Source organism: Excalfactoria chinensis, chromosome 1 (assembly GCF_039878825.1).
Source record: "Excalfactoria chinensis isolate bCotChi1 chromosome 1, bCotChi1.hap2, whole genome shotgun sequence".
Classification (NCBI taxonomy): domain Eukaryota; kingdom Metazoa; phylum Chordata; class Aves; order Galliformes; family Phasianidae; genus Excalfactoria; species Excalfactoria chinensis.
This window is the reverse complement of record NC_092825.1, coordinates 164,734,676-164,762,496: the sequence shown is the minus strand read 5'-3', so window position 1 is coordinate 164,762,496 and position 27,821 is coordinate 164,734,676. Positions and strand designations below refer to the sequence as shown.

Below are 27,821 nucleotides of genomic sequence, written 5' to 3'. Positions count from 1 at the left end.
GAAACAGTAAAGAGCGTACAGTCAATTTTCATAGTGAAGGGAGATCATTCATGGAGTCTCACAGGAATGTGGTGGGAGTTGTGTGTCTTAATGCACTGACTTATTAGTGTTGAAGGTAAATAATGCTTTGTCAGAGTTTGCTGATAATACTCAACTTATTTGGACTAAAAAAGAAAGGTTAGTTGTGATGGATTGCAGCAGAATCTTACAAGACTGGAACACTCAGTAGAAACCTGGCAGGTGAAATTTGGTGTAATAAATGTAAATGAAATTATTGAGTAACATAATCCTAACATAATCCTAATTTTAAGTATGAAGATATGACCTCTGTCATGGCTGTTGCTGCTGGAAAAAAATATGTCTGGGGCTACAGCTAAGTAGATTAAGGAGAGTGTCTTCTTGCTAGAATAAATAGGGAAAGAATTGGTACAGGTAAAGAAAAGAGTAAACAGTGAATGGGAAGATTCTGTATTTGAGACAGGGCTGCATTATAGCTTTATATAATTAGCTGTACCTTTGCCTACTTTGAAGGGCATAAAGAAATAGAAAAAGTTCAGAGGTTACAGGGATAAGCCTGTGTATGAGGAACAACAAAGTGAAATAGTACTTTTCAGGCTTTTAAAGATGGAGAAAAATATGGTGGGTTTAATAACAAGTGGAATATGGTAGGTATCTGAAAATCATCAGTGAAAATGAATAAGTGGCAATTGTTTTGCTTCTTTCAATGCAAGAACTAGGGACTGGGAAAAGAAACTAGCCAGACAGCGAATTCAAAACCAGCTAAAGATAATTAAGTCATGGAAATTTGTCACAAGTTCCTGTGGATACTTGCCTGGGTTCAAAGGGAAAGTGTGCTTACTCAGAGAAGAGAAATACTTGGAGGTCTGTTAACTGCAAAGACAGTGAATAGCTCAGGAGGTCTTTCAGCACCAAATCACTGGAGGATAGCAGAATATTCTGTTGTTTGTGATATTAGGCATTTATTTGAGATACTCTTCTGATTTTAGTGTGTATGTTACTGAGGCAGGCTTGAGGGCTACCTAGATCTTTTATTTGACCCAGTGCAGCCTTTTTACTTAGACAGAGATGGGTTTTGGAGTTGAAAGAAAGATATTAGCTTCTGTTTAGCCAGAACAAATTATTTAACTGAAGTGAGTGATTGTGGCAGATCCCAGTGCTGTTTGAGGAGAATAGTTCTCTCCTTACAGTGACTCTTCTGGTCTTTTTATTATATAAATTAGAAGGAAAAAATAAGTAACCTGCTATTGACCAGTTCTACCAAACCTTTCTGCAACTCTTTGCTCTGACCTTACATTTTTGGTAACTGTTGCTTTCAAATCTGCTCCTCTGCAATTTAGAAGACAAAAAATAGGATTGCTTACCTATAACTTGATTTCTCAAAAATGCCTGCCTTCATGGATCCTTTTTCCACCCCCTCATGGAGTTTCTTGGCCACCTGCCTGCGTCGAGGAGCCTTCCAAGAGAAGCAGGGGAATGTATAAAGTTGGGTACCATGCAGCATGAGGCCCAGATTAGTGCTTTTAAAGTTTTAGGAGGCATGACACTGTCAACCTGATCAGTGAACTCAGAGTTTGATTTCAGATATGTGACCTTATTTATATTGAATGTTCAAGTTGGCAGCACTAGATTTTGACAGTTAAAGCTGAGGATTATGGTTTATGTAGCTGTCACTTCTGATGTCTATGTGGTCAGCAGAGATGAGGTTTATTTTTTTATTTTGCCATGCTATTTGCAGACACTATTGCTTTATAGGTAGGGTAGTGGGGGGAAAAATCAGGCACTTGCATTTATTTCTATTCCAGGCACTTGCAAGCATATGCCTTTGTTGCTTCTGAATTCTACTGAATTTATTCCTTGTATTGTTCTTTATGCAGTGAAGTATTCTTTCTTGAAGTGGTACAATGCGATAACCTGATGTTGTTCTGTCAATTAAATATTCACAAGTTCTAAAGTTAAATTCTGCCTTTCAGTTACCTTGGAATACATTTATTTAAATTATCCTTATTTGTCGGATTCTTTTATTTCTTCAACACTTGCATTTTGACAAAGTCTGAACTTAACATTCAGTTAAGGCAGTTTTAATGTTTGTATGTTTTTTCCATTGTTCTGATACTATTCAGTTTCAGATTATGGTATACGTTAGGGCATTTATCTCTGCAGACATGATTTTTTAAAATTAGTGAATTAGCCCAAAAATACTGAAAATCTTTTCTTTTTACAGCCCAGTGATTTACTTAAATGGTAAACCATGTTCTAAATGGACTTATTTTAAAACTACCAGCTAGAAGATCCTGGCAAATAACAACAATTCCCATGCTGCTGTCAGTTGTTTTTTTTATTTTTTTCCTTGTCCTGATGAAATTTTGAGAGGGTTAATGTCACAGCTGAGCATGCCTTTGGAATTGCCTTTGATCTGTATATTGAAAATACTCTCAGGAATTAGATGTGGCATACAAGCACTTAATGGTAGCTCTGAGCACCACAGATTCTGTTTCATAGCAAATTAATATTTCTAATAAACGTAGACAAGCTTCCTGGACATTGATTTCCTTTGTACGCATTGGTAATAGTAGTATTTAATCCAGAAAAGTGGACGTTGTTGTTGACTTTGTAGTTTTTGCATTCCAAAGACACTGAGTGAATTTTTCAGAAGAAATCTTTTCCATTTAAAATGAAGTTACGTGCCCGAACTGTGATGAGCAGGAGAAATTGATAAATATTTAAAGTCAGCACAATGATTCTCTGTCTATGGATGTTCTGAAGTCAAAAATGATTAAATATTTAAATTTCCTATTGAGAGCTTGAAGCAACTCTGAAATCTAGAAGAAGTAGTTAGTCCATCTCAAGAGAAACCCTGGCTTTGTCCTTGCATGGGAGAGATGAACTGAGTTGAAAGCTGTTGGGGAAGAAAAGGAGAAGGGAAGAAAAAAGACACAGTGGTGCAAAGAGTGCAGTTCTTTCTCATCTAAGAACATCATAGCACAGAACTAAGAAGTAAAAAAAGGCAACAACAAGAAAACCCCTATTGAGTTCATTTTAATGTAGCAAGAAAAATAATGGGCTACTCATGTTTCTGGAGTGGAAGTTCTTACATTTTTAATCTTCTCCATTATTATTTATGTACTGTGTCTCAGATGAAAGCACTAATAGGGGCGAGTCTATCCCGCACCAGAGGAAGAATCTATTATGAAACTCTGCATGGATTCAACCTGTGCTAGGAATTTATTTCAACTCAAATACAAACCTATAAAATATTGCTTCTTAGACTAATGTAACTTTGATCACTTTTTAACTTTTCCGAAAAATTCTTTGTATGTTTTTCAACATGCTAAGCAATCTTTGGAAAGCTTTCAGCAGTGTGCTTCACCTGCATAGTGAGCTTTTGAGTCTGGTTTCCTTGGATCTTTGCTCATGAGGCATCTGGAGCAGGCCTGGTAGGCCTTCAGGGAATGTGTTTCATAACCAGCATAGCAGCAAACTGAACTGCTTTTAACCTTAGATGTTTTGAACAAATAGATATGTAAGAGGGCACTTCACTTGTGATTCTTTCAGTGTTTGAGCTTGCACCTTTGAGAGAACATGGGCTGCAGCCAGAAAGCAGCGGCCTGTATTTGGCTGTAGCCTCAAGCAAATCTTTCCAGTAGTAAACAGTGTTGCTGCCTGATTTAGATTTTCTGATAGAGAAGGAGAATCTGCGATCATTCAACCTTTTGATTTTTTTTTCCTTGAATATTCTCTTGGTTATGATGCCTTTAATTTGGAAATCAAAGGGCAAGCGTTCTGAAGTCATAAGCAGAAAAATAGCCCCCGAGTTCTTGCTCTTTTTCTCTTTGGGATGTTATAGAACACTTTGGTTCTGGACATTTATTTTGTATATAGGTAATGGTTATATGTGTGTAACCATCTTACGTAATCCATACTCATTGCTGTTAAATGCATCTCACACAGTGCTGTTTACCAAAAATGTACTGTATAACAAGTAATGACCGGGAGAAGAACCTTGATTAATACAGGAACTTTTATCTCCCCAGTCATTCAATACCATCATCATTTTTCTTATGCCGAAGAGCAGAGAAGCATGGTGGTGGGGGTATTGCTTGCTACATGAGATTCCTGGTATGCTGGCTTGTGGGAAGTGATTTGCATAGCAATTCATCAAGAAGCCAGAAAAAACAAGGAATACCTCATTACATTCAGCCTTCAGTTGATGTGCCAGGCTTGATGCTATTTAAAGGAGGTGGTGTCTTGGCCTTTATAATCTAAACCAAAGCAACTAAAACTTGCAAAATTAACTAGTATTCTGTTTTTTTTTTTGTCATCGTTTTGTCAGACTGGGAATGTCCCCAGCCTATCTCACTCACTCCAAATCAGTACATTTTGAAGTAAAGCTTTCAATAATATTTCATTTTTCAGCCTTCGTGTATGTATACATGCAGAGGCATGTGAATCCTTACTTTGAGCAAGTGTATAGATATAAATGCATTGGATGCTGTGGAAGAAACACAAGAAATGAATGTTTCTCTGGGTGTAGTTTCTCCTCTTGCGTGTTGTACCTTGAAGAGAGTAGCACCTGTGTGTTAAAGACATCACACAGAAAGTGACATTTATCTATGTCTCACTGTGTTCATCTATTGCTATGAGTGGATATAATAATACCTGGGAAATTGGCAGCGTTTTAAAGTTTACCTCAAGAAATAAAATAAAAATCATTAAACTAAAATGTCTTTCTTTTGATAGCTGTTAATTAAGAAATCAATGAAAGGAGTAACTTTATATTTCAAAAAGTTTTAACTTCAATTTTTTTGTAGTAGCCATCTGTTGATACTAAGAATATTTTCCTACTAGGTCAGCATGATGGACCTTTACCACGACAGCATGCGGGTTTGCTTCCTGAGTCATTGATATGGGCATATATCGTGCAGCTCAGCTCTGCCTTACGGACCATTCATACAGCAGGACTAGCATGCAGAGTTATGGATCCAACAAAGATTCTAGTAACTGGCAAGACAAGGTAATGAAAGCATTGATTTTCATTGTATAGCATGGTTCATGGTGGTGTATACATGGGCTCATGGTGGCTGCTGACCATGAACTTTTGTTAGGCAAGTAACAAATCTAATTAGAAAGGTGTATTACCTTTAACTGATATGAGACATTGTGCTTCATTTGTTAAGATTTTTTTCCCCAAGTTCTATTTAAACATCTTTCAGGAAAGCTTATGCACTGTCCCCACAATATTGTTCAAGTCCTCTACTGCCAGTTCAGTAACTTGTTGATTTATTTGTAAATTGAAGGCTGGCTGGCTGAATTACAAAACATTAAAATCAGTATTTCTGGCTTCACAGTACTATGGTGCATTTTTTTGTCACATTAAAGCATTCAGTGAAGGCATTCAATGGAATGAATGTTAGGAAAAACAGAGTAATCAACAAAACATACTGACACTTGTTATTTTTTGTTGTTGTTGTTGTTCCAAAGGTTACGAGTAAATTGTGTTGGAATCTTTGATGTTTTAACATTTGACAACAGTCAAAATAATCCACTGGCGTTAATGGCTCAGTTTCAGGTAAGACAACAGTGCTGTAGTGAGGATGGTGACTTGGCCCACAGAGTACAGAAAACCAATGTGATTCCTTCTGGAAGACTATTATTTTAATTGAATTGTAGTCTGATATATCTGTCTCTAAATAGCTGTGTCTTTCTTTCCTGATTGGATCCTAGCTTAAATTTGTTTGTAATTTAGAAAAGTGAAAGTTCATTTTACTGTCTTCTGCTTCTGAAATTTCAGCAAACTTGCAGAACAGGTCAAACTACTAGTATTTAACAAAATATTTCAGAAATTATTATTGGAATCACAGATTTTGAATGAAAGAGAAAGGAAAATCTTGCGTTTAGTGATAGAGATCAGAAAATGTTTCAGTAGCAGTTTTTGCTCTTTCTCGTGTGTTTTAAAAAAAATAATTGTGACAAATGCCTGTTCACAGAGGAGTAAGAGATCTTTTTAAGTAATTGCATTTAGGCCTTCTCCTCACTCCTAAAAGGTTCGAGTGTATCTTTATTTTAGGCTCCTAGTTTTTCCGTGTTCTCCTGACGTTCTCTGAAGTGTGGACTCTGCATAATTCCTGAATTAAGAAGAATCCCTTTAGACTTAACAAAAACTGTTCCACAGTCATCTGGAGCATCACTGTGTACAGAAGTGCCTCTTTCCCTAACTTCCCCTCAGGGTAAAGTACATTACTTCAGCAGTCATCACGTACCCTGTCCATACTGGGAGTGAAAGACTACAGTAGGGAGTTGAATTTAATTTACTTTCATTAATTGAGATTATTCACTGTGAGAAAATTGCTCATTCAGAGACTTCCAGTAATAAATGAAATGTTTGAACTTTGGCCAGGCAGAAACTAGCTTATTAGAGACCTTGTCCTAGAACGCTGCAACTATATATATATATTTTTCTTGGAATAATACAGTAAAGCAATTTTCAGTGTGTTTTGAGTAGGTCTTCAAAGGACCCCCCTGCTCCCCAGTAACTACGTATCAATGGGCTTGTGGTAGGCAAATAATGGAAAACAGTCAAGAGAATACAGGGATACACGTGAGAGTTCTCAATCCTACAACTATAATGAGATTATGATTAAATACTTACTGAAGTTTACTTCAATAGCTGCAGGAAAAAACAGATATAATTGAATGTCATAATATCTCTGAAATTTTAAAGCAGAATATTTAATGGACTTGGAGGTACAAATCTATGAATACTTGCAGGTGCATCAATCTGTCAAAAGCTTTTAGAACCATAAGGGCCCAACATTTGGCAACTAACTTGTTCGGTGTATTGCCTAGTTTTGTTTAGATATGGGCTTTGTTTACTTGTATTATACATTCTTAGTATTTAAGTCATTCAAGTATTGCTGCTAAAGCAGAAGTACTCTTTAAGTGTGGAAGGTGTATGCTGGAGTTAGAAAACATAGTATTGCTTCCATTTTGTTGCTTCTTCTGGAAAGGCTAGGCTCTCGCAATCAATTTTATTCCTTCAGAGATTCTGGATGGAATTAATTCCTTGAAATTCAGTAGTCATTTATCATGTCCTACCTTTTGTTTGACCTAGCCAGATAGCACTACAAAATAACAGCTGCAGCTTGTCCTTCTTCCTCCCGATCCATGACCCAGTTCCTGAATTCCTCTGGGACTCTTGTGACTGTTAAAAATGTAGGTTATCTGTTGGTTTACTGCCCAGCTTATATGCATTTCCTTGTTGTTGTCTTCAGTGCAGGAAGGTATTTTTGTTAGCATTTTTTCACTTTCTGGCTATTTCCCATTGTTAACATAGATAGGAAAGAATGTGACCAGAACAGAGAGGAGCTATGCAAAAGGAATGCAATTGTTCTCCATGGTCTGTTTTTCAGAATCTGTGTTAAATGCTTTAGCTTACATGATCGTTTAAGAGTTAAATAAAGGCAACAATATGGGAAGCTAAAAATACACGAATAGTGACTTAGGTTAAAAACAAGATGCTTAGATCTATATTCATCATCTTCCCCCACTCCATACCCAGTCTTATAAGTGATTTGTCAGTCAGTTACTAAATTCATGTGGAAATACGGTAAATGGTGATGTAGAATGTTTTAATAAATATTCCTGTATTTTGAATAAAATGAAAGTTAGTCTTCTCCATGTGAAATGAAGAGAAAACATGAGTGTTATTGATTTAGCAAATCCTGCAAGGTAACATTTGCTCAAAGTGAATATTTTTAATGTAGTAAACCAAAATAACTTTGACACGCACCTCCCTGAATTTCAAGAAACTAACTGAAGAGGCATCTTTACTATTAACGTTGACCTTAATAATAATAATAATAATAATAAAAAAACAAACCTAGGAACTTGGAGGGACTTCTAAGTACAATTCCAGATCTTAAAAGGATGAACAGATCCACAGAATTGTAGAGTAGATCATAGAACTTGAGCTGTTACTGATCCAAGCATAGCAGTGAAATTGGATAAACAAAGAGTAACGTCAGTTTCAAAGAACTTAGAAAAATGGATCTTGTCAAAAGTCTGATTTATTTGACTTGCTGACGTGTTTAGCTAATAAAGCCAGCTGTATAAAATGCTCAGATATCTTGAGGGTTTTGTGCTTAGTAGCACATAATCTTTTTTTAATAGCAAAATTGCAGAGGGGTACCTACTCAATTAATTTTTAATTTCCTAATGACATATTTAAAATTCATTTGATAACAGGGAAACATTAGTGATGAAGGCTCTTTCTGAAGGTGTCTCCTAGAGGCTGGTTTTTAGCTGAATGCTACTTCATATTTCCTTCAGTGACCAAGATGGTTGTGATAAAATCTACTAGCAAATTCTTTCAGGAGATAGAGGTTGTTGCAGGCTAGTTTTTATTAAATGAATTGCTATTTAAATGGTTATTAGCTGCACAGAAGATACATTTCTGGACAAAAGAAAGCCTGTACTTACAAGGTATAAAAGTTTTCTTTTGAAGCTGTGAATCAGCTTAGTATGACTTAATAGTCAGTGTTGATAATTACCATAGTAAATGTCTGGTAAGCTGGTGTGATCCTTAAATATGTGAAAAGCATAATACTATGTGTAAGCAGATGAATAATTGTACTTGATGACCTGTCCCTTGAACTGGCAAAGCTACTGCAAGAATACTGTTTACTTCTGGTGTCCTTGCTCCAAGAAGATCTATCAGTTATTGTGTGCCTCCTTTAAACTTCCTCTGCCTTGAAGCTGAAGAGGCTGAATGAAAGAATGAATTTTTCAGCGAGGAAGGTTAAGGTTTGGCAGGGATATGTAGATTAGTCTCCTTTTAGAAAGGCAGTTCCAGTTCCTAGGAAGTTTTTACCTTGTTTGGTGCGATAGAGTTGGTCAGAAGGTGGTAGTTTGATGCCTTATGAAATAGGAATCTGATTTCCGTAAGTCCTCGTGTTTGTTCCACTATCTATCCAGACACAAGAGGAAAAAAACATTTCAGTTCCTAAAATTAGCTGGATGAATCCAAGCCAATTTTGCAATCAAAACATAAGTCAAGCATTGGCTGTAACTTGAATTATGCATCTTTGAGGGTGCCTTGGTGTGTTGCATCATCTTTGCCAAGTTTTGTATTAGATGTACTTTGTGAAACAAATGCTAATTTATGTTGCAAGTCAAATGGTTTTAAAAAAAAGTGCCTGAATTCAGGATTTCCTGGCTGAAGTTAATGTAGACTTTTTTCTCAAGCACTTTAAAATCAAATGCAATCTGCATTATGAAGGTGTCTGTGCAAAGAAGGATGGTATTTACATAGGATTAAATTTTCTGTTTTGGGTATCTCAGTCAAGGTTGGGTGATAATGAAGAATTTATATATGATACTGCCTCATCGATTATTAAATGTTGGAAGTTTTTAAGTAGGAGACTTGAGAAAGAACAAAGATCATTTTAAGATTAATACAAACATTTACTTCGCCTAAGTGTTTTGGAAACAAACCTAAAAAACTGAAACAAAACAAAAAAAAAAAAAAAGGAAAAAAAAGAAAAAGAAAAAAAAAAAAGAACAACACCATTATGCTGGGTGAAGATGTCTCGGTGCAGATACCTCTTCAGCAGTTTGTTTGTTTACTACTATAGCAGTGTCTTCTGCTGCTCAACTTGACTGTACTTGGTAGCGAAAGTAAACAGGAACCCACCAAGATGGGATTTGTTGGTCTCTTTCATTTCTCTTTGCCAAAGTACAAAGCAATGCCAATGCACAGGAATTCTTGGTTCCTTAAGAAAGAAAGTCTAGCAAATGCCAGTCCCATCTCCTCCATTTGTTGTCCTTGTTTCTGTTCTATTTGCCACATCTGGTTTCTGTCTTCATTAGTGAGTGCCCTGTACCATGCTTTTTAACTTCTGTCACATTGCTTATCCATTTAAATTGTGCTGCTTAATCGTACTTTAGCAGTTGATACAGAAACATCAGGGATGTTCATAGACCTGGAAACGTGTTCTTTACTTTGTGCTTCAACAACATCTGGAACATGTGGCCAAAGGGAAAGCTCCCTTCAGCTGCTGCAGCCAAAAGAAGAGCAAAGAATGCTTACTGCTATGGGTGGAACAGCTTTGAGGGGCTGTGATGCATCCACCATCGCAGCAGTTTCCCAAAGTTTTAGCCCCAAAATTCTGAACAGAACTTTTAATGTTATCCCACTACCAAATTTTTGGCCTTTCTAACATAAATGACAGAAGCTCTATTCCTTGTACAATTATATGCTCCGCCAAACATTGTATCCTTCCTCCAGAATATGGAACTGACATTCACAATGAATAATAACATTCACTCCCTTACTTTTCACAGAAGTGTCTTTTCTAAGAAAAAAGTCAGCAAGTCTCTGTAGCTGATTATTAAATTCAGTCTGAATACTCATCCAGTGCAGTTTCAAGTTTGGCCAAGTTATAAGCACTTGAAATACTGTGTATGGGAAGAATTGAGCAGCTTCTGCAATGAATATTACTGTTCCCTACTCAATTGGGGTCCTGCTTTTAGGGAGAACTTCAAAAGCCTGATGTTGCTTTTCACAACAACTTGTGGTAGCTGTTGTTTTAGTGAGTAAAACTGGCAGAAGTTTCTGTTGCAACCGAATCTGTATAGTGTGTTCATCTCTTAGGAAGAGTTCTACTCTTAAGGAAAATGGATAGTAATACTAAGGATTTCTTCACAAATGGGGTTCTGTTCCATTTGTTGGCTGCACAGGTCTGTTCCTGTTTAGCTCCTTCAGGCAGTTTTTGTCTTTTCATATAGGCCATAAGAGATTAAAATCTTTGAGTTGTTTTATTAAAACAGAAATATTGACCTGCTGGATTCCAATAGGTCTTGTTTCTGGTTTAACAAATAATCCTTGGATAGGTATTTTTGCGCCTTGTATCAAGAGGATGTGCAATTTGCTATCAACTACTCGATTCCTCAGGACTGAGTGCATGCGTGGTTAGGAGAACCTCTTCTGTAGAGAGCAGAAGCTCTACAAAGTTTTACTCTAGTATTATCCTTAAGATAAAGATGGGTAAATTTGAAACTCTCATAGATAAATATATTACCCTGAAATTGTTAGGTACTGAAATTCTCCTGTGGATGTTTTAACTGCTCGGACAGCCGTATTGCACAGCTGTAACATTTAGTTGTTCAAATTCTTCAAAGGTTACTGAAGAACTGTCTTAAATGCCCTCTAGTACTGTATGTAATATTTATCTGTACTACGAATCTTATCTGTGCATGTTTTCCCTGTTAGCAAACAGATCTGATCTCCCTGGGGAAAGTTGTGTTGGCTTTGGCTTGCAATTCTTTATCAGGAATTCAGAGAGAGAATTTGCAGAAAGCGATGGAACTGGTGACAATCAACTATTCCTCTGATCTGAAGAATCTGATCTTGTAAGTTTGCTACCACACTTGTTTGCTGTTGTTTTTGTTTATTTTCCTGTAAAATGTTATTGAAAACAATGATGACTTTTTTAAATGTACAGTTGAAGTAACACTTTCAGATGCAAATAAGGGTATGGTTTACTCTCGTTAACTGATAATGCTTAATAACGTGCTGTCTATTCAAGCATCCAAAGTTAATTCATATGTGTATTTTTATGATGTAACTAATAAAACATCAATGCCCTGTTAAAGCTCCTAATAAAAGTTTATTAATGTTTAAGCAAATATACAAAGCGAGTTTCCCTCCCAAAAAGCAACACAGCAAAACAAACACAAAACAAAAACAACATAAACAACAGCCAAGCCTTTTAAGTAATCTTCCGTACTGGGATTTATTGCTTATTATTTATCATAGCAGTGTCCTTGTCTTATACCATAGTAATGGAAGGAGTTAAGGAATAGGCATGTTGCTTTTTTGACCAAAGACTTCAGTGCTAGTTTTTCTCAGTTGTATATTATTTTGTGGTGTTCTTTAGTATAGTCAATGATTCTACTCTTACAGCCTGAGTAGTAAAAGTAGGTTTCTCTGTCCCTTCTCTCATTTGAAAACCAATTGCATCATAATCTGGATCTTTGCATCTTCCCTTACTGTTGGAGCGGAATGAGCTAGGAAGTCCCATGAAAGCCCTCCCCTAGTTAATATAAGTAACTGACTGGAAGTAGGCAAGTGAATTAGCACAAATGTTTTCTCTGTTAATGTCTCGTTCCAAAATACAAAGGCTGTCAACTCATAATTAAGCAAACATCGGGTAAAGTCATAGCAAGAAACACCAAGTAAAGTCATAATAGGATGAACTCTTTGGCACTTGCAGTTTGTGTAAGTAATCTTTTTGGGGGGTGGGGATATTTTGGCAGGTATTTGCTGACTGACCAAAACAGGCTTCGCAGTGTAAATGATATCATGCCTATGATTGGTGCGCGATTCTATACTCAATTGGATGCTGCTCAAATGAGAAATGATGTTATTGAGGAAGACCTTGCAAAGGTAAACTATTAAGTAATCTGCACAGGAAGACCTATAGTATGTATTCCTACAGCTGTACCTTAAGAGGGAATGTTTTGTAGATTCAGGTTTTTTTATTTGTTTACTTTGTTTAGTAACCCAAGTAAGCTGCCTACAGACATTGAGAACTCGGTTGAAAGTACTGAAAGTCCTAAAGCTCCAAGAACTACTAGTTTTACAACGTGCTTGGCTGGGCTTTAAATTAGGTAGCATTCTCATGTCCAACCAGCAGTCCTAAGGAAATATTCTCTATATTGAATGATTAAAAGTAGTATTCAGAATAAATAATGCGATGTCACCTCACGCTAGATCGTGTAGCTTATATTCAAGATCATAAAACAACAAATACTTTCTTTATATTCTTGGATAGATGTAGATTTCAGTGCCACTTATCTCATGCATTTTTATTCTTTCCAAATGAATGCTAGATTATGGAGATGAAGGTCTTGATAGTCATCTTCAGTTTCCGTAAAGGTACACATTTTGCTGTGTGGGTCAGGCTGGTCTATCAAGTTCAGTCAAGGTATCAGGTGCTAGCTACAAACGAAATATGTACTTTGTCCAGTGCAAGTGTGTATTGGTTGAGCAGGAAAGGGTTTGAGCCTCATCTTATCTGCTCTTCAGAAGCCACTGATTACAGAGTTTTTGAACGAGACTGAAGTACATTGTAAAGGCTTTTAGGGGAGGGTATTGAGTTTCTTTGGATTAAATCAAGACTTGTGACTCATTTCCCTTGCATGCAATCACTGAGCATGTTTAAATAGGCAACAAATGATATTCTGGTACTGTTAGTTTCTCTACCATTAGTGTGTTGGATAACCAACTGTTTTTCCCTTCTTTATGAACGATAATGAAATCTTTCATGGCTTAGAACAGCAGAAGAGCAGGATGGTGCCTACTCTGGATGCAGAGCTCTACATGATAGTTGCTTGCTCTTCTTATTGTAGTCAACTACAACTCCTGCTCTAAATGTTTAAGATCGCTTCTTGTCAAGGTGGCCCACTGTGCTACTCAAATTTGGATGGGTGAACTTTTTCCCATAATAAAAATGGGAGGTTGTCCTATAACCAGCATGAAGCATTCTGCATTTTCAGTCAGGTTTTTTAATAGCAGTTGCTTTTCACTGGCAAGTGAGAAGAGCCACTGTAAACCCAAACTGTTGCAAAGCTGCGAGTTCATCAGTAGCTGTTCATCTAGCAGTAATGAATAGCGGTGTCATCAGGGCTACAGTATCACTTAAGTCCAGCCTGATATCCTCTCTTTGTTATTGTTCCAAAGCAGGTGCTTAGGGGAGAATGTTAGAACAGCAGTAGCATGTATGTTATTTTTCTGCATGTTCTCCAAGCACGCAGTCATCCACAGCTTAGGGGCTTATGATATTGGAAGTGGTTTGTGTGTAGATAATAATGTTGGTGTTCTCTTGAAGCCATGGATATTGTTGCTCACATTTCACACAGTAGCGACCCTGTTACTCTGTCCTTTTCCTTCCTCACCTTAAGATTCCCATTATCTACGTGTCACAACATTCAAGCATGCAAAACGTCTGTTTTCAAGTCCTTTAATCCACTCTAGGAGAATTCCTTGCCTTACATGCTACCAAGCCTGCAGAGAGGCCACCTGGAGGCTTAGAGCCAGTGTTGTTGCTCAACTCTCTGTTGCCACTGACAGGGAATCTATGAGGCTGTAGCACTCACACAGATGTGGTTTTGGCTTTTGTGTTTTTGGCACATGCAAAAAAATTATTTTGAGGTTGTATAGACCTTTGCTAGCTGGAGAAGGTAAGTCTTTACTGTCGATCTCCAAATGCAACTTTAATTGAAGTACAAGCTGTTCCACTGTGTGTTCTTTAGACCGGTAATAAAAATCTTGCTACCCCATAGGTTGTTTGAGGTCAAGCTGTTATCACCTTGACCTACTTTATTTACTGTGCACAGCTGGGTAATCTACTCCAGACTGAATTAATTTGAAATCAATATAATCATGCATGGAGTGAGATGCAGCTTAGCATGAATAACATCTGAGAGCTGGGCCACTGGAGAGTATGAATAATGTCAGGAGAGAGTTTTTTTCATGTCAGCTTTGAGCAGCTTTACTTAAACAGGAGGTTAATCCATGGTGTAATGCAAGCTAGCTTAAGACATAACACTTTTTATTGTAACTTAAATGATAATGAAGGATGTAAGAAATCAATTTTTCAATTGATTGCATGTATTTTAAGCATCTTAAAATGCTAATGTTCTGTCTTTTGTGTGAGTTTGTTCTGATTACTTTGCCTCTGTCATTACTCGGAGTACTTCAAGTTTATACTGCATTAAAGTTGAAAACTATATTTCTGGATTTTTTGGAAGAACTTGTTTCAAAATAGTTGGACTAGACTGCATTTCCAATTTCAATATGCTGTTATTGCTGTGCAGCACTTACTAATGATCTGCAAAATGTTTTTCAAGAGCATGTGTAGCAGATAATGTTTCTTCTCTTATATGCTTGAAATCAGCTGTTTATACTATTTACTTCTACAGTCTAGCTATGCATATGTACGTATATATGTGCAAACATGCACAGGTGTGTTAACATATTCTTCTTGTTTAAAATAACTGTATTTTAATTTACTTTTGAATGTAGGCTGACAAGGGAGGCTAGACTAGTTTCCACATAGTGATAAGTTGCCTGATCCTGTTCTTGCTAGGGCAGCAAGTTGTCACTGGTTCTTAAATTTCCTCACTTAAATGTGAAGTGTGAAAATTAGAACCAGGCTGCCAGTATACAATATAGTGTATTGGATCTAGATCTCTTTCTGAAGAAACTATACCATCTTCTTGGAATAAATCAATTATTGTAGTTCATAGCACTTCATTAGCATTACTATGGTATATCTTTGGCAAATAAGTGTCTTAATTTTATATTTCAGAAACTTGAATAATCTTTCTTGTTTTCTAGGAGGTCCAAAATGGAAGGTTGTTTAGGCTACTAGCAAAACTGGGAACAATCAATGAGAGGCCAGAGTAAGAAATTCTTGTTTTTGTGGCGTAGAGCATGCAAAACCCAGTTTGCAACATAACATTTCTTCCCTTGTAAATTTAAGCTGAACATTTTCCCTCATATTTGCCTCTTCAGAGGTTAATTGCTAACTTTTGTAAAAAGGAAGATAAGCAACTTTGACAAAAATACTAAATAAATGAAAAGACTACACATAACACATAAGCATGCCAAATTTGCTTCCAATTGAATCCTCTTTGTTCATTGTGAGCAATGATGGCTTTTGAGGAAAAGGGTAGCTCTTTTGAGCTGCAGCTAATTATCTAGATATCTGTTTTAAACCTGTTAATTTTTATGCATTACCTCATAAAAAACAAACAAACTGACAATTGAGTGCTCCTGTTCGGTTTTCTGTTGATTATTGTTTTCTGCATAATTGAATAGACTTGGCTGCAAGAGTTGTATTTGCAAAGCTAATTTCTAACATTTACATAGTAAACTCGTTAAAGAAGGCCACTGTTTTCCTCCATTGCTTTTCTGTGGGCCTTTCATAGACATTAACTTCAGATCCTTGGAGAAGGTTTGAATGTGTCATCTTCTGACAGTGTGGCAGGAGATACTAGTGTCGTTGCAGATCTTAACAGGAAGCTCAGCAGAATAGCAGGGTGACTCGATCAGGTAGCACAGTAGTGTGTATATATGAGCTTTGCTTTGTCCTATCTTCCTGAATTTTAATATGAGCCTTTGTTTTACACCAGGTTTCAGAAAGACCCAACGTGGTCAGAAACTGGAGACAGGTATTTACTAAAGCTCTTTCGAGATCACCTTTTCCATCAGGTGACAGAAGCGGGTACTCCTTGGATTGACCTCAGTCACATTATCTCATGTCTTAACAAGGTACACTGTATTTGGGTTAGCTTTTAAAAACTGCATGGGTTGAATTTCTTTAGAATGATATTCCAATTCAAAGCAAGTTGTTATTGGCAGGTTAATTCTGCTGATTTAACTGATGGTTATTTTTTCCCCTATTTTGGTTGAAAACAATGTATTCTTGAAGCTAATCCTCAAACATTTATGGATATTGTAAATAAACTTAGTAGTACGTTAATGTCAATACTTGGAATTCAGTAATACAGCATGAGATTACATATTAACCTTTTCATCCTAGAATGCATTGAATATTGTGGATAAGCAATGCTGGTCCCTTTATGCTACTCTGGTCTTTTCAATACAGCATAAAGGATCCATAAAACTCCTTTTACAGGGAGAGGTTTCTCTTGATATAGTTATCATATAAGATTGTCATAAAGTGAGAGGGTCCATTCTTCAACTGTGCTGACCAGAGTGGAAGGCAGGAGGGCATATCAGGGGGAGAACTGCAATTGAAGTTTGAGTAAAATCCATCACTGACCTGGACAGTGAGGAAAATTTCTGTTGCATACTATGTTAAGCCTGTTTCTGGTAAAAACCCATAGGCTTGCAGTCTAAGAGCTGCACCACTCACAAAATTTAGCTAAACGCTTTCACAGTTAATAGCGGGAGATGGAAGGTAGACTACAAGATTCAGTTACTGTAGAGCTTCTTGTTTTGCTCCATAAATTACAAACTGATTTATTTACTTGGGTCAGATCAGCTTTCAACTTATCTTATGCTGTTTTATCAAACTTCAGTAACATGTAGGAGAGTAAGATTCTACTTTTCTTTGTAGCCTCCTGGTCATTCCACTCACTACATTAAGAGTGGCAGTGCAGACACTGACAATGTATAGTTTGTGGCTTGTATTTTCCTTTCTAGGATTAGGTAACCAACTTTCTTTTCCGCAAACATTTGTACATACTCAGACCCATTGGTATGAAACAGCTGAGTAATTACAGTTAAAACTCTTTCTACACTGTCACAGCTTTTTATCTGCTGTTAGACCACTGCTGTGCATATTTTTAACCCATTTTTATCTCTCTAGTTTGTGTCTGTAATCGCTTTAAGAGGGGCAGTAAAGGGATTGACGAGGCTAAAGCAACAGCATGTTGCTAATCAAACGGTGAAATGTCATCATGATTTGAAAGCAGTAACCAGTATAACTCTGTAACAAGTGGTGAACAGTCCTGAATTTGTAGGTAGAAGACTATGTCAAAGAATGCCTTATTCTGCAAATGCTCATGGCTTATCTTTTTTTAAACAGAGGCTCTTCTCTTCTGTGGTTGTGGGCTCAACACACAAAAAAATGTAAGGCTTTGTGGAACTTTGCTTCAGAAACACACTCTACAGAGCATTTCTGAAATCATAGTGTTCACTACTAGAAGTGGTTATTTGGGCTTTCCTGCTGTGCTCCAGAAGCATTCTTTTTTGAATGAAACTCACTCCAGTGTTTCAAAAGAGCTTGGGGTTTTTGTTTTTTCTTTTTTTTATTTTTTTCCAAAACTATTTTTTTGTAATCTTTTTGTTTTTTGCTAAGATGCCGATTTATGTATCCAGAGGAAAACAAAAAGAAAGTCATAAACCTTTCTAGTCGGCTGTGTGGCTTTCTTAATATGGGTCTTCCAAATGCTAAGCTTATTAAGATGTTTTGCCAGTTTTGTGAGAGACGGTGTGAACAGCAGACAGCTTCTCACACAGCCTGAACATGATAACATTTTGTAATGGGTGTTGAAAGGGAATTGTAGTTTTATCCCACTCTACAAGAATTAAAAGCTAATTGGCTTTCTTTTGTCTTCCTAAGCTATTCACAAAGCAGAAGCTTTACATTTGGGAGGTTACAGCTCTTAAGGTTATGATCAGAATGTTATTTTTAGAAGATAAATGTAAGCAGTTTCTAATTTGCTGTGTTGCTTCAGACAGCAGCCAACATCTCAGTGCCAAATGTAATTGTCTTTCTGCCAGTCGGTACAATGTTACATTTATTTAATCCTGCTGGGGCTGTATTTCCAAAGATCATCTCAGTGATATAATACCCTACTTGCCTCTGCCTCACCATCCATATGGGAGCTGGAAAGTTTGTAGTATCAGAATTTGGAAATATCGACATATCAAGCCACAAAGCTTTTCATTACAAGAGTCAGTTCTCCATTGCTGGAGGTGTCTTGCAAACTGAGATCTTAAGAAAGTGTCAGAAGGGACTGCCAGCACATTAACTACCATGTTTCTCTGCTCTGAATTAAGACTTTGTGATATATCTCTAATGTGTGACACACATGCATCCCAATTTGCTACTTCTCTGCTGTTCCTGAAACTTCCTAGTGAGAGGAATCCAGCAGCCTCCTTAAGGGAGGATGTGCCATTTGTGGAGCTTCATGTTTTCTAAATAGATTTCATTACAAAAGTGTTTCTGCATCTATTACAGGCAATTGTCATCAAATATTGGTGACAGGAGTTGCATGGAGGTTGCTTGGAAGATCATGCAACTCAGTTCTGGTATTATTTTAATACTGTATTTGAGAAGTCAGAACAAAACATGAAAACAAATGTGGAACAGATTTTAAACTTTAAGCCTGAATTATCCTTTCATTTATGGACTGTAAGTAGGTAATGTTTTTCTTAGAATAAGGGAAGAAGTGTACTCTACAGAAGGCTTGAACTAGTTTGTGTCTGCTATGGGAAAAAAACAACTGTGAGATTTGGATTTCTGCTGTTATTCAGAGTACTTGGGGTTGGTCCGTCCATTAACTCACTTCTAGAATGGGCAAGAGGTAATTTACCTACTCTTCTAGGAGGCATGTGGATCTTACGTGCAAATATAGTGGATGATGTGCAAATGTTATGTCAAACGTTCTGTTCGTCAGGTGTTCTCTGAAAATTTTACTAGATGTTCTGTACAGGGGGAAGTAGTATTGCAGGATTACTTGCTTTATGGACAAGGAAGAAAACAATGGTAACTTAGTCCACAGGTGTGGGATGTCCATCATGTTAAGACCAAAATGTCTTTATTTCTTGGCAAGTATGTTGTTCTCCTTGGGCTCAGCTGTGTTAACAAAGAAAGGAAGGATCTGAGTTGCACCGAAATAGCGTACTTGCGAAGAAATCGATTGTTTTTGTTATTGGGGAAATGTTTTGCCATTTATTTCACGCTTCTTTTATTTTATCTTTTGCATTCTTGTTACAGTTAGATGCTGGTGTGCCAGAAAAAATAAGCCTCATTTCCAGAGATGAGAAGAGTGTACTTGTGGTAACTTACAGCGATTTAAAACGCTGCTTTGAAAATACTTTTCAAGAACTGATTGCAGCCGCAAATGGTCAGTTGTAGTATTTGCTGAAAGCATGCAGGACATTGCTGAGGAACTTAACCAATAGCAAATTGCACTACAGCTGAATTGTTGTTGTCATCTCATTTCACATTTGGGAAACAAACAGGAGATGAGCAAAGCTGCTTGCACTTCAGTCAGGTACACTGTTACTTGAAGGGAAGAATGTTTCACTTATCCTAGAGCTAAGGCTGCCATTGGAGGCTTTATCTGTGAAGAATTTATTTTAGATTAAGGAACACATCAGGTGCATGATGTTCCTGCTTTTATTTTTTCCACTTGTATATGCACTAATTTTAATTTTTTTAAGACTTTTCTGATCTCTGAAGTTTTGCCACATTGTATACTTAAGGGAAACTCTTTGCAAGGACGTTTCTGGGATACATTTTTGTCACTGAGGATAAAGCAAAATTTATTCATTTTTGATATTATTTGCACCCAGAATAGCATAAAGGACCAGGTAAATAATTTAATAGAGATTGTGTTCTATTAATTACCATTTAGTTCGTAACCTCTGTAAAAGTGTGTTGTATGCAAGCTCTGTATGCCACCCACTGTTAGCTCGGAAAAAAAAAAGAAGATGGAAACTTTAAAATGGATCAGCTTGAAGTATCACTGAATTGACCAAAAGCAAAAAAGGAAAAGAAAGTTCCCTATTATTTGAATTAAACTTTGTCTAAGCGAAGTGACGAAAATAGCATCATGGGAAACATCTGTAATTTAAGGAGCATATCAAATTTGCTCTAAACACAACCATCGCCTTTTAAGAAATGTTTGTATGTTTTCCTGCTAGTCAGAAGCATTTACATTTATGCAATTTTTTAATAGATTTTTTTTAAAAAAAGAAATTGTGTTTAAATGCCTGAAGTTTCAGGAGTGTATTACTTTAGGTTATTTACAGTATAATTTTTGTATAAAGTTCTGTTCTTTGAACCACAGCTTTATTATGGTACGCTACACTGGATACAGATACAAAGACACTGTTAAAAGAAGATTAACTAAACACAGCAGTTGTCTGGCATCAAGAGCTTTTCAAGTTTTACAGCCTGAATCTGGAGGGATAATGATCTGCTGTGCCTTTGCAGTCACTGCTTAGCCCAAAGTAATATTACTTTTGATAATACTCAATACATTGAATATTCCTGAAGTAATTCAGTCTCAAAAGTCTGGAATTTTCCTCCTCAATTACCTTTCTAATATTTGGACGTGCAGTTGTCTCCAAACTTGGGTATTCGTGGGATTTCTAGTTAAACACCTACACTTTGATACTGAAGACTGCCAAATACGTAGGAATTTTCTTTCTTAAAGCAGTAGTGAAGACTGTATCGATCCTTTCCCAGCACTGAATGTTTTAATAGCACTGGGTGCTCACCATGGAGAAAATGTGGAAACTCAAAAGGTCAGGACAGACTCTTAAGCACTTGCAACTGATGTTACTGGCATCAATTTTAATAATTCCCGATATTTGTAGTTTTCAGAGAAGTTTTTAATATTTCTCTGTCTGCTTTTGTAAGCTTTAAAGTGATTCTCCGCCTTGAGACTTGCATCAAGGAAAGCAACTCTCGTCACATCGAAAGCTTTGAAGACTAGGGACGTGCTTTACACGTTTTAGAGAACGTGGTTGAATCCACGTGAGGTAGCATCAGTTGTTGAGTTTAAAGATCGATTATTGTTGCATTTGATCAAATGAATTTTAAAAGGAACATAATGTTTAATATTCAAACGATAACAGTTGCCAGAATGTTCTTTTTAATGTAAAAGGAACAGGAACTTTGAAAAGTGAACATGAAAAACAGTCTTTTATCATTAGCTCATGTATTTGAGGAAGAGCAGCTGTCTTTTATATGTTTTTTGACAAATCATATTGTAATTCTTTTGTACAAAAAAGAAGTACTTGTATTCTAGAAGAAATATGAAATGCTTAATTTATAAGCGGGCTGAGGTTTTTTCCAGTATTGTTTTCTTTGAAAATGAAAGGGGATCATCTGTTCAGTTGTGGGGTTTGGGAACCTTTGAAAATTTAATTTGTGGACCAATATTTTGTGCAAGTGTAAGGCAGGGGTCACATAGGGCTTCAATTCTCATCCTTTTTAGACCAGCAAACCGCCCTCTGCAAGACGTGTCTAAATTGCAAACCTGTGTGTATTTGCATAATGTCAGTTTGCTTCAGCCCCTATTAACCTCAGGACTTGGTTTAAAAACTAAAAGGTAGACAGCTAATAAGTTTTCATACGTAAATAATGTCAGCCAGAAAATATTTGGTGTCAGGTAATACATAAAAGGATATTTAAAGAAAAAAAAAAAAAAAAAAAAAAAAAAAAAAGAAAAAAGTTGCTTTGTTTTATTATTTTTTTTGTCTTTTTTTTTTTTTTTTTTTTTTCCTATTTATTTCATTTGGTTTTTATTTGGGAATGATTTTAAACAGTCTGAAGTTCAGCTTGGGTGTTTTTTGGGGGGAGAGCCCTTCTACCCCATTTTAATTCCATTTAGAAGGTTGTCCTGAAGTTGTAGTTTGGTCCATTCATAGGAAGAATTATATACGTCTGTATTTATAAAGCAGAGCCACCAGGATGTGTCCTCCTAGATGGGAAATTTAATCCTAACCTTCCTATTCTTACAGCTAAAAGCACAGACGGGGCAACCTTTGAAATCATGTGATGTTGGTCATTTTAATTTTTGTACTGGTTTTAAATTCTGTTGCTGTATTTACTATATTGTAAATATTTTGTTGAGGGTACCTATATATTTTTTGATTTGCCCTTGTTTTGGTAATTCAGGTGTCAACTGCTTCCCCTAAAAAGCACCAGTACGTTAAGTTCTGATGTCATGATCCCAATATGTGTTACTCATCTTTAATCCTGTTTTCATTCTTCATGTGTACAGCAGTATTTTTAATAAAGAATACCAGAAACAACGTGGTCTCTGTTTTTTTTATGACAACGTGAAGTATTGAATTTACATGTGGGGCTTTTCGTCTCTTATGCTGGAATTGTATTGTGTTCAGATGCATTTCTTCTGTGTTTTGTTTCCAGTTTAAACAGCTGCGATTCACAAATAGGTTTTAGTGCTTGCCACGTGGAGTGCACGAGTTATTCTAGAACGTATAGATGCTGATATGTTCATACACACTTCTGTAACTCTTAGTCAACTCAATGGCAAGGTATATTAATTAATTAACATAAATCTTGATAATTTGCATGTCAAGTAATTGACAGCTTCATTTACCAGAATTTCTTTGCTGTAGTGTTAACGTGCAATGGTGAGATGACTTACTATTGGATTGACGTAGAAGATCTTATTCCAATCCTGACTGCGCTTATGCAGTATGAAACTTTGTGCAATACACATGAAATAGTTGGTAATTAGTATTCATTTAATAAGGAGTTCTTATCCATTAAATTGCATTGTTTCTAGAAATGTTATTATCTGGAGACTTGATGGCCAGGCTGCTCTCCATCATATTTGGAAAGTCGTGGCTGTCATGCAGAGTCCCTGGTGACTGGAAGAAGGTAAACACATCACTCACATTTTTAAGAAAGGGAGAAAGGAGGACCTGGGGAACTACATGCTGGTGAGCCTCACCTCTGTGCCTGGGAAGATCATGGAACAGATCCTCCTGGGAGAGACGTTAAGGCCCATGAGGGAGGAACTGGTGATCCAAGACAGCCAGCATGGCTTCACCAAGGGGAAAAGGTCATGTCTGATCAACCTGGTGGCCTTCTGTGATGGAGTGACTGCATCGATGGACAAAGGGAAGGCAAGTGATGGCATCTACTTGGACTTCTTCAAGGTCTTTGACATGGTCGACCACCACATTCTTATCTCTAAACTGGAGAGAGTTAGATTGGAAGGTTGCATTGATAAATAGATAAGGAATTTATTGGATGATCTCAGCCAGAGGATTGTTGTCAGTAGCTCTATGTGCAGGTCGAGGCCAGTGAGTGGTGTCTACCAGGGATCCATCTGGGATTGGTACTCTTGCAAATGTTTATCAGTGACACAGATGATGGGATTGAGTGCACTCAGCAAATTTGCTGATGACACCAAGTTGAGTGGAGCAGCTGATATGGCAGAAGGAAGGGATGGCATCCATAGGGATGAGTTCCTAGGAGAATAGCTCATTGAGCATCCCTGCCAAGATGAACGTGGGCATAATAGCAGCCTTCTGGTACTTAAAGGGAGCTTGTATGGAGGAGGGAGACCAACTGTTTACAGGAGAAGATAGAGTTAATAAGACAAAGGGGAACGGTCTTTAATCTAAATCTTCCCCTCTTTTAGTTTAATGTCAGGGGAAGTTATTCACTGACAGAGTGGTGAGGTGCTGGCACAGGTTGCCCAGAGATGCTTTGGATGCCCTATCTCTGGAAGAGTTCAAGGCCAGGCTGGATGGGGCCCTGGGCAGCCTGGTCTAGTGCCTGATTTAGTGGTTGGCAGCCCTGCCTGTGGCAAGGGGAGTGGAACTAGATGAACTGGCTAAATGATCTTAAAACCCAAGTCATTATATATATATAACGCTGTGCTAAGCTCAGTGGAAGCTCCTGTCCTCTAGTTTTTCTTAGTGATGTGCAGCAAGAGCTGCAGAATGTCTACAGCAGTAGGTCAACACCACTGTGTTCTGTGTCTCCAGAGAAGATACCATCTCAACCTCATTTCAGCATGGTTTGGAGATGTAGTTGAATCATAAAACATGGCATAGAGCCTTTGATAGAACATTTAAATAGGGGCAGCTTCTCTGGGTTGTGCATCCAGGGTGGGGATTTGGAGGTTTTCTGCACAAGAGTGAACAGGTTCTGGGTGTGAGCTGCTAGTTTGTGGCACCGCCACTTCAGAACAGGCTTTGTTGGTGACTCCTAGCTTTGTGCGAGCAGATGGGGGACCGCTAAGGGATATCTGTCACTGGGCTGATTTGTCTTCCCCCACAGTGAAACATTGGCTTTCCTGGTGGCAGAGTTGAGTTTTAGTCTCCAGTCAGCAGCAAGCATTTCTTAAATATACTGAGTTTAGTGGATTTCACTCGCACAGGGAAGAAGTACAGGTAAGTGTCTGTCGCTGTGTGAAGTTTGTTGTGCAAAGCAGGCCTTCTGTGCAATTGTTCCATGTTCCTATTTGCTCACAAGACTGGTACATTTGGTGTTTTAGTGCTGCTCAGTGCTTAACCCTCTGCTGCAGTAATCTTTGATGCTGGATTAACTAATTTGGGAGATTCTTCCAAAAAGCAAACTTTATTGCATGAATTTAGTGATCTATACGAAGACAGAAAATGCGAGATAAAATAAGAGTTATTCACATCACAGAAACTTAGGGGGTTCATATAAAAGTCATCTTTGTAGTGCCATTTTCTTAAATATTTATGCACCAAAAGCGTATTTATATATTTACATTGTGCAAACACTTCAGAGATGCATTATCCCATAATTAGTTTTTTTGCTGAACTGGACTTAAGAAATTGTTCTCTGAATGTTTTCGGCTTTTATTTTTACCAGGAAGAGGTGGTGCAATAGTTTGTATTTAAAACTGGTGATGTTTTGGGGAGGAGGAAGTGGAACTGATGCACAATTTAGAAGTAGCAGTACATACTTCTTTTACTTGCATACACGAGATCATTTTCCTTTGTAAACATACAAAAGATCATTTGCCTTTAGGTCTGTTAATGGGTTAAGGTCACAGCTTCTTAACTGACTCAAGAGGTCAGAATCCTATGTAACATTATCAATGTTTCAGTGCTGTTAAATGGCCAAATCCTTGTTCATATTGAATTCAAAGATGAAAGGGGGGTCGTGCATCTCTACACACCTTGAACAGGGAACATTCACGTCTTTTCTGAGATGCTATACAAAAGTCTTATAAATCAGTGATGCATTTTTATTCCTGTACACATGCTATGAACTAACCTAGAAATTCAACTGCCTGCATTACAGAAAAAGCTGCCCTAACTTTCCAGATTGCCGTGCAACTTCTAAATAACCCCATTGCACTCTGGACACTCTCTAGAAATTTATACTTTAAGTAAATGCAGTTTAGTAGCCATAGTGTCTTTTCAGACAGATTCCCATAAACAAAACATACTCAGTGCAGTGTTAGGAAGCCCACTAGATTTCACAGACAGAGCTTGGCTTTAGCGTATCATGTTGATTGTTTCCAGTGTATGTATGTTGGCATATTGACAAAGTGCAAAACGTCAGGAATATTTACCCAGTTCCAGTAGGGTTGACCAAACTGTGTTGATCTCCATTCCCTCTTTATTGTAGCACTGGCTCTGATCTTAGTTAGGTCTTTTGTATTCTTGCAAACTGTGTCTTGAAATTCTCACTTTGCAAGACTCCCCTCCCTCTTTTGTCCTTTGGAGCAGTGAGACGTGTGGTGTCTCATCCCAATCTGGCTCATTCAGAGCAATAGCCTTCCCCAAAGGATCTCAAAGTAGAATCTCCACTGAAAACCATAGTGTGCGATCTGCTGCTTGTTTTTCTCTTCTCTGAGCATCCTTCATTTTTCAGCAATACACAGATAGCCTCATTATAGACCCAAGCAATAGGGTGCAAATTCCAAGATGCTTTATACTACAGGCTCATCCCAGCTGCCTCTCCTAACAAGAGGCTGGATTAGTGCAGCATTGCATGCCTTTCTGCTGCCAAGGGACCAAACCATGAACTTGTTTTGTTTGTAATGACGACTGTTCTGGTTGTCAGAAGCACTGGGAAAGTTATTACAGCTACTGCTCTTCAGCATTAGGAAAATCAAGGCCTAAGCGTTAGTATTTTGCTATGTTTTGTACATGTATATAGCAGTCTGTAGAAACAAAGATCACTTAGACTGTCAATGATATTCTCTTAAATTTCAGCATAATTAAAATTACTTGGCTCAACATGTTTAAACTGGCATTATTTTAGAGAAATCTTTAAAAACAATGCGTATTATGAGGACTGCTTTAAAAGTAATGCCTCCTGTTTTATCGTGCTGGTCCATGACATCACAGGTGGATGCTGGTGGTATGGCAGTAGAGATGGAACCTTCCCAGCAATGTTCTGATATGTATCGTGGTGTGACAGATGGCAGCAGAGGGGCAGTCTGACAGAATGGCATCTGACATGAAAGCTCATTTAAAGCAAAGGTGTGTCATTGATTTCCTCCATGCAGAAAAGATGGCACCCACTGACATTCACAGAAGCTTGCTGAACATTTATGGAGACCAAACAGCGGATGTGAGCACAGTGAGGTGGCGGGTGGTGCATTTTGGCAGTGGTGACAAAGACATGAAAGACAAGGCATCATCCGGATAGCTGCGCACAGCTGTCACACCACAAAATGAAGAGTGTCTCAGTCAGCTCATCCACATGAATCAACTAATGGTGATGACTGCATTGAAAAACAACATTTTGGAGCTGAGAATTTGCTATATCAAATACTGCTGTTGTTCTTGAATCTGCTGCAGTTTCCATGGGGAAAAAAAAACAACACAGTGGCGCAGTGGTATAAGCTGCTGCTTGCGGCACTGGAGGGCCCGGGTTCGAATTATCCCCTGTGGCGCAGGGGTAGAAGTGCCGCTTCGCTACACAGGGGGCTCGAAACCTGGGAGTTGGACTCGATGATCTCTAAGGTCCCTTCCAACTCGCATGATACTATGATACTATGATACAAAAAGGAGGCATTACTTTCAGAGCAAGCTATGTAAGTCTTAGCCCATAAATACTTAAATGGACGGCTGAGAGTAATGGACCACTGAGCTGTAGTCAGGAGGGGGAGAGTGGCACGCTTTCATTTTCTCCAGCACTGTGTTCCCATAAGTGTATCTTCGCTTGGAGTCGCTGAGTTGGTCGCAACTGAAACTGCAGAAGCTTCTTGGCTTTGTTAATCCAGAAAGTCCCGACTCCTTGCTCCTACTGACACCTTTCATGCTGAAATAGAGCAGCATCATTGTTAGCACATTTAACGTGCACCAGCATTTGTTATAATGACTTGAGCAAAGTCACGTTACAAGAAGCAGCTTTGTTTATTCTCAGATGATGGAAACAGCATTGATGCAGATGGGATTGCTTAGTGGGACAGCAGAGCAGAGGACTGAAAGAGCCCTTCTGTGTCCTGTTCGAGTCCCCTTCTGAGCAGAGATGCTGTGATCAAATATCTTTAATAAA

At 37.7% G+C, this 27,821-nt stretch overlaps 2 protein-coding genes across 3 annotated transcripts in view; one reads left to right on the top strand and one right to left on the bottom strand.

Moving 5' to 3' along the window:
* The window catches only part of PAN3 (poly(A) specific ribonuclease subunit PAN3), a 75,501-nt gene extending 52,907 nt beyond the window's left edge, over positions 1 to 22,594 (top strand). For both annotated transcript variants that reach the window (XM_072326411.1, XM_072326410.1), the window contains 7 exons: positions 4,867 to 5,032; positions 5,500 to 5,587; positions 11,288 to 11,427; positions 12,334 to 12,463; positions 15,419 to 15,483; positions 16,216 to 16,354; positions 19,554 to 22,594. In XM_072326411.1, coding sequence (XP_072182512.1) covers positions 4,867 to 5,032; positions 5,500 to 5,587; positions 11,288 to 11,427; positions 12,334 to 12,463; positions 15,419 to 15,483; positions 16,216 to 16,354; positions 19,554 to 19,694 — 869 coding nt within the window. In that variant the 3' untranslated portion in view covers positions 19,695 to 22,594. The remainder of the gene's footprint in view (positions 1 to 4,866; positions 5,033 to 5,499; positions 5,588 to 11,287; positions 11,428 to 12,333; positions 12,464 to 15,418; positions 15,484 to 16,215; positions 16,355 to 19,553) is intronic.
* A 4,745-nt stretch (positions 22,595 to 27,339) lies between these two features.
* Positions 27,340 to 27,821, bottom strand: part of FLT1 (fms related receptor tyrosine kinase 1) — a 98,565-nt gene continuing 98,083 nt past the window's right edge. The window contains exon 30 of the mRNA XM_072326406.1: positions 27,340 to 27,584. Within this exon, the coding sequence (XP_072182507.1) occupies positions 27,380 to 27,584 (205 nt within the window). The 3' untranslated portion in view covers positions 27,340 to 27,379. The remainder of the gene's footprint in view (positions 27,585 to 27,821) is intronic.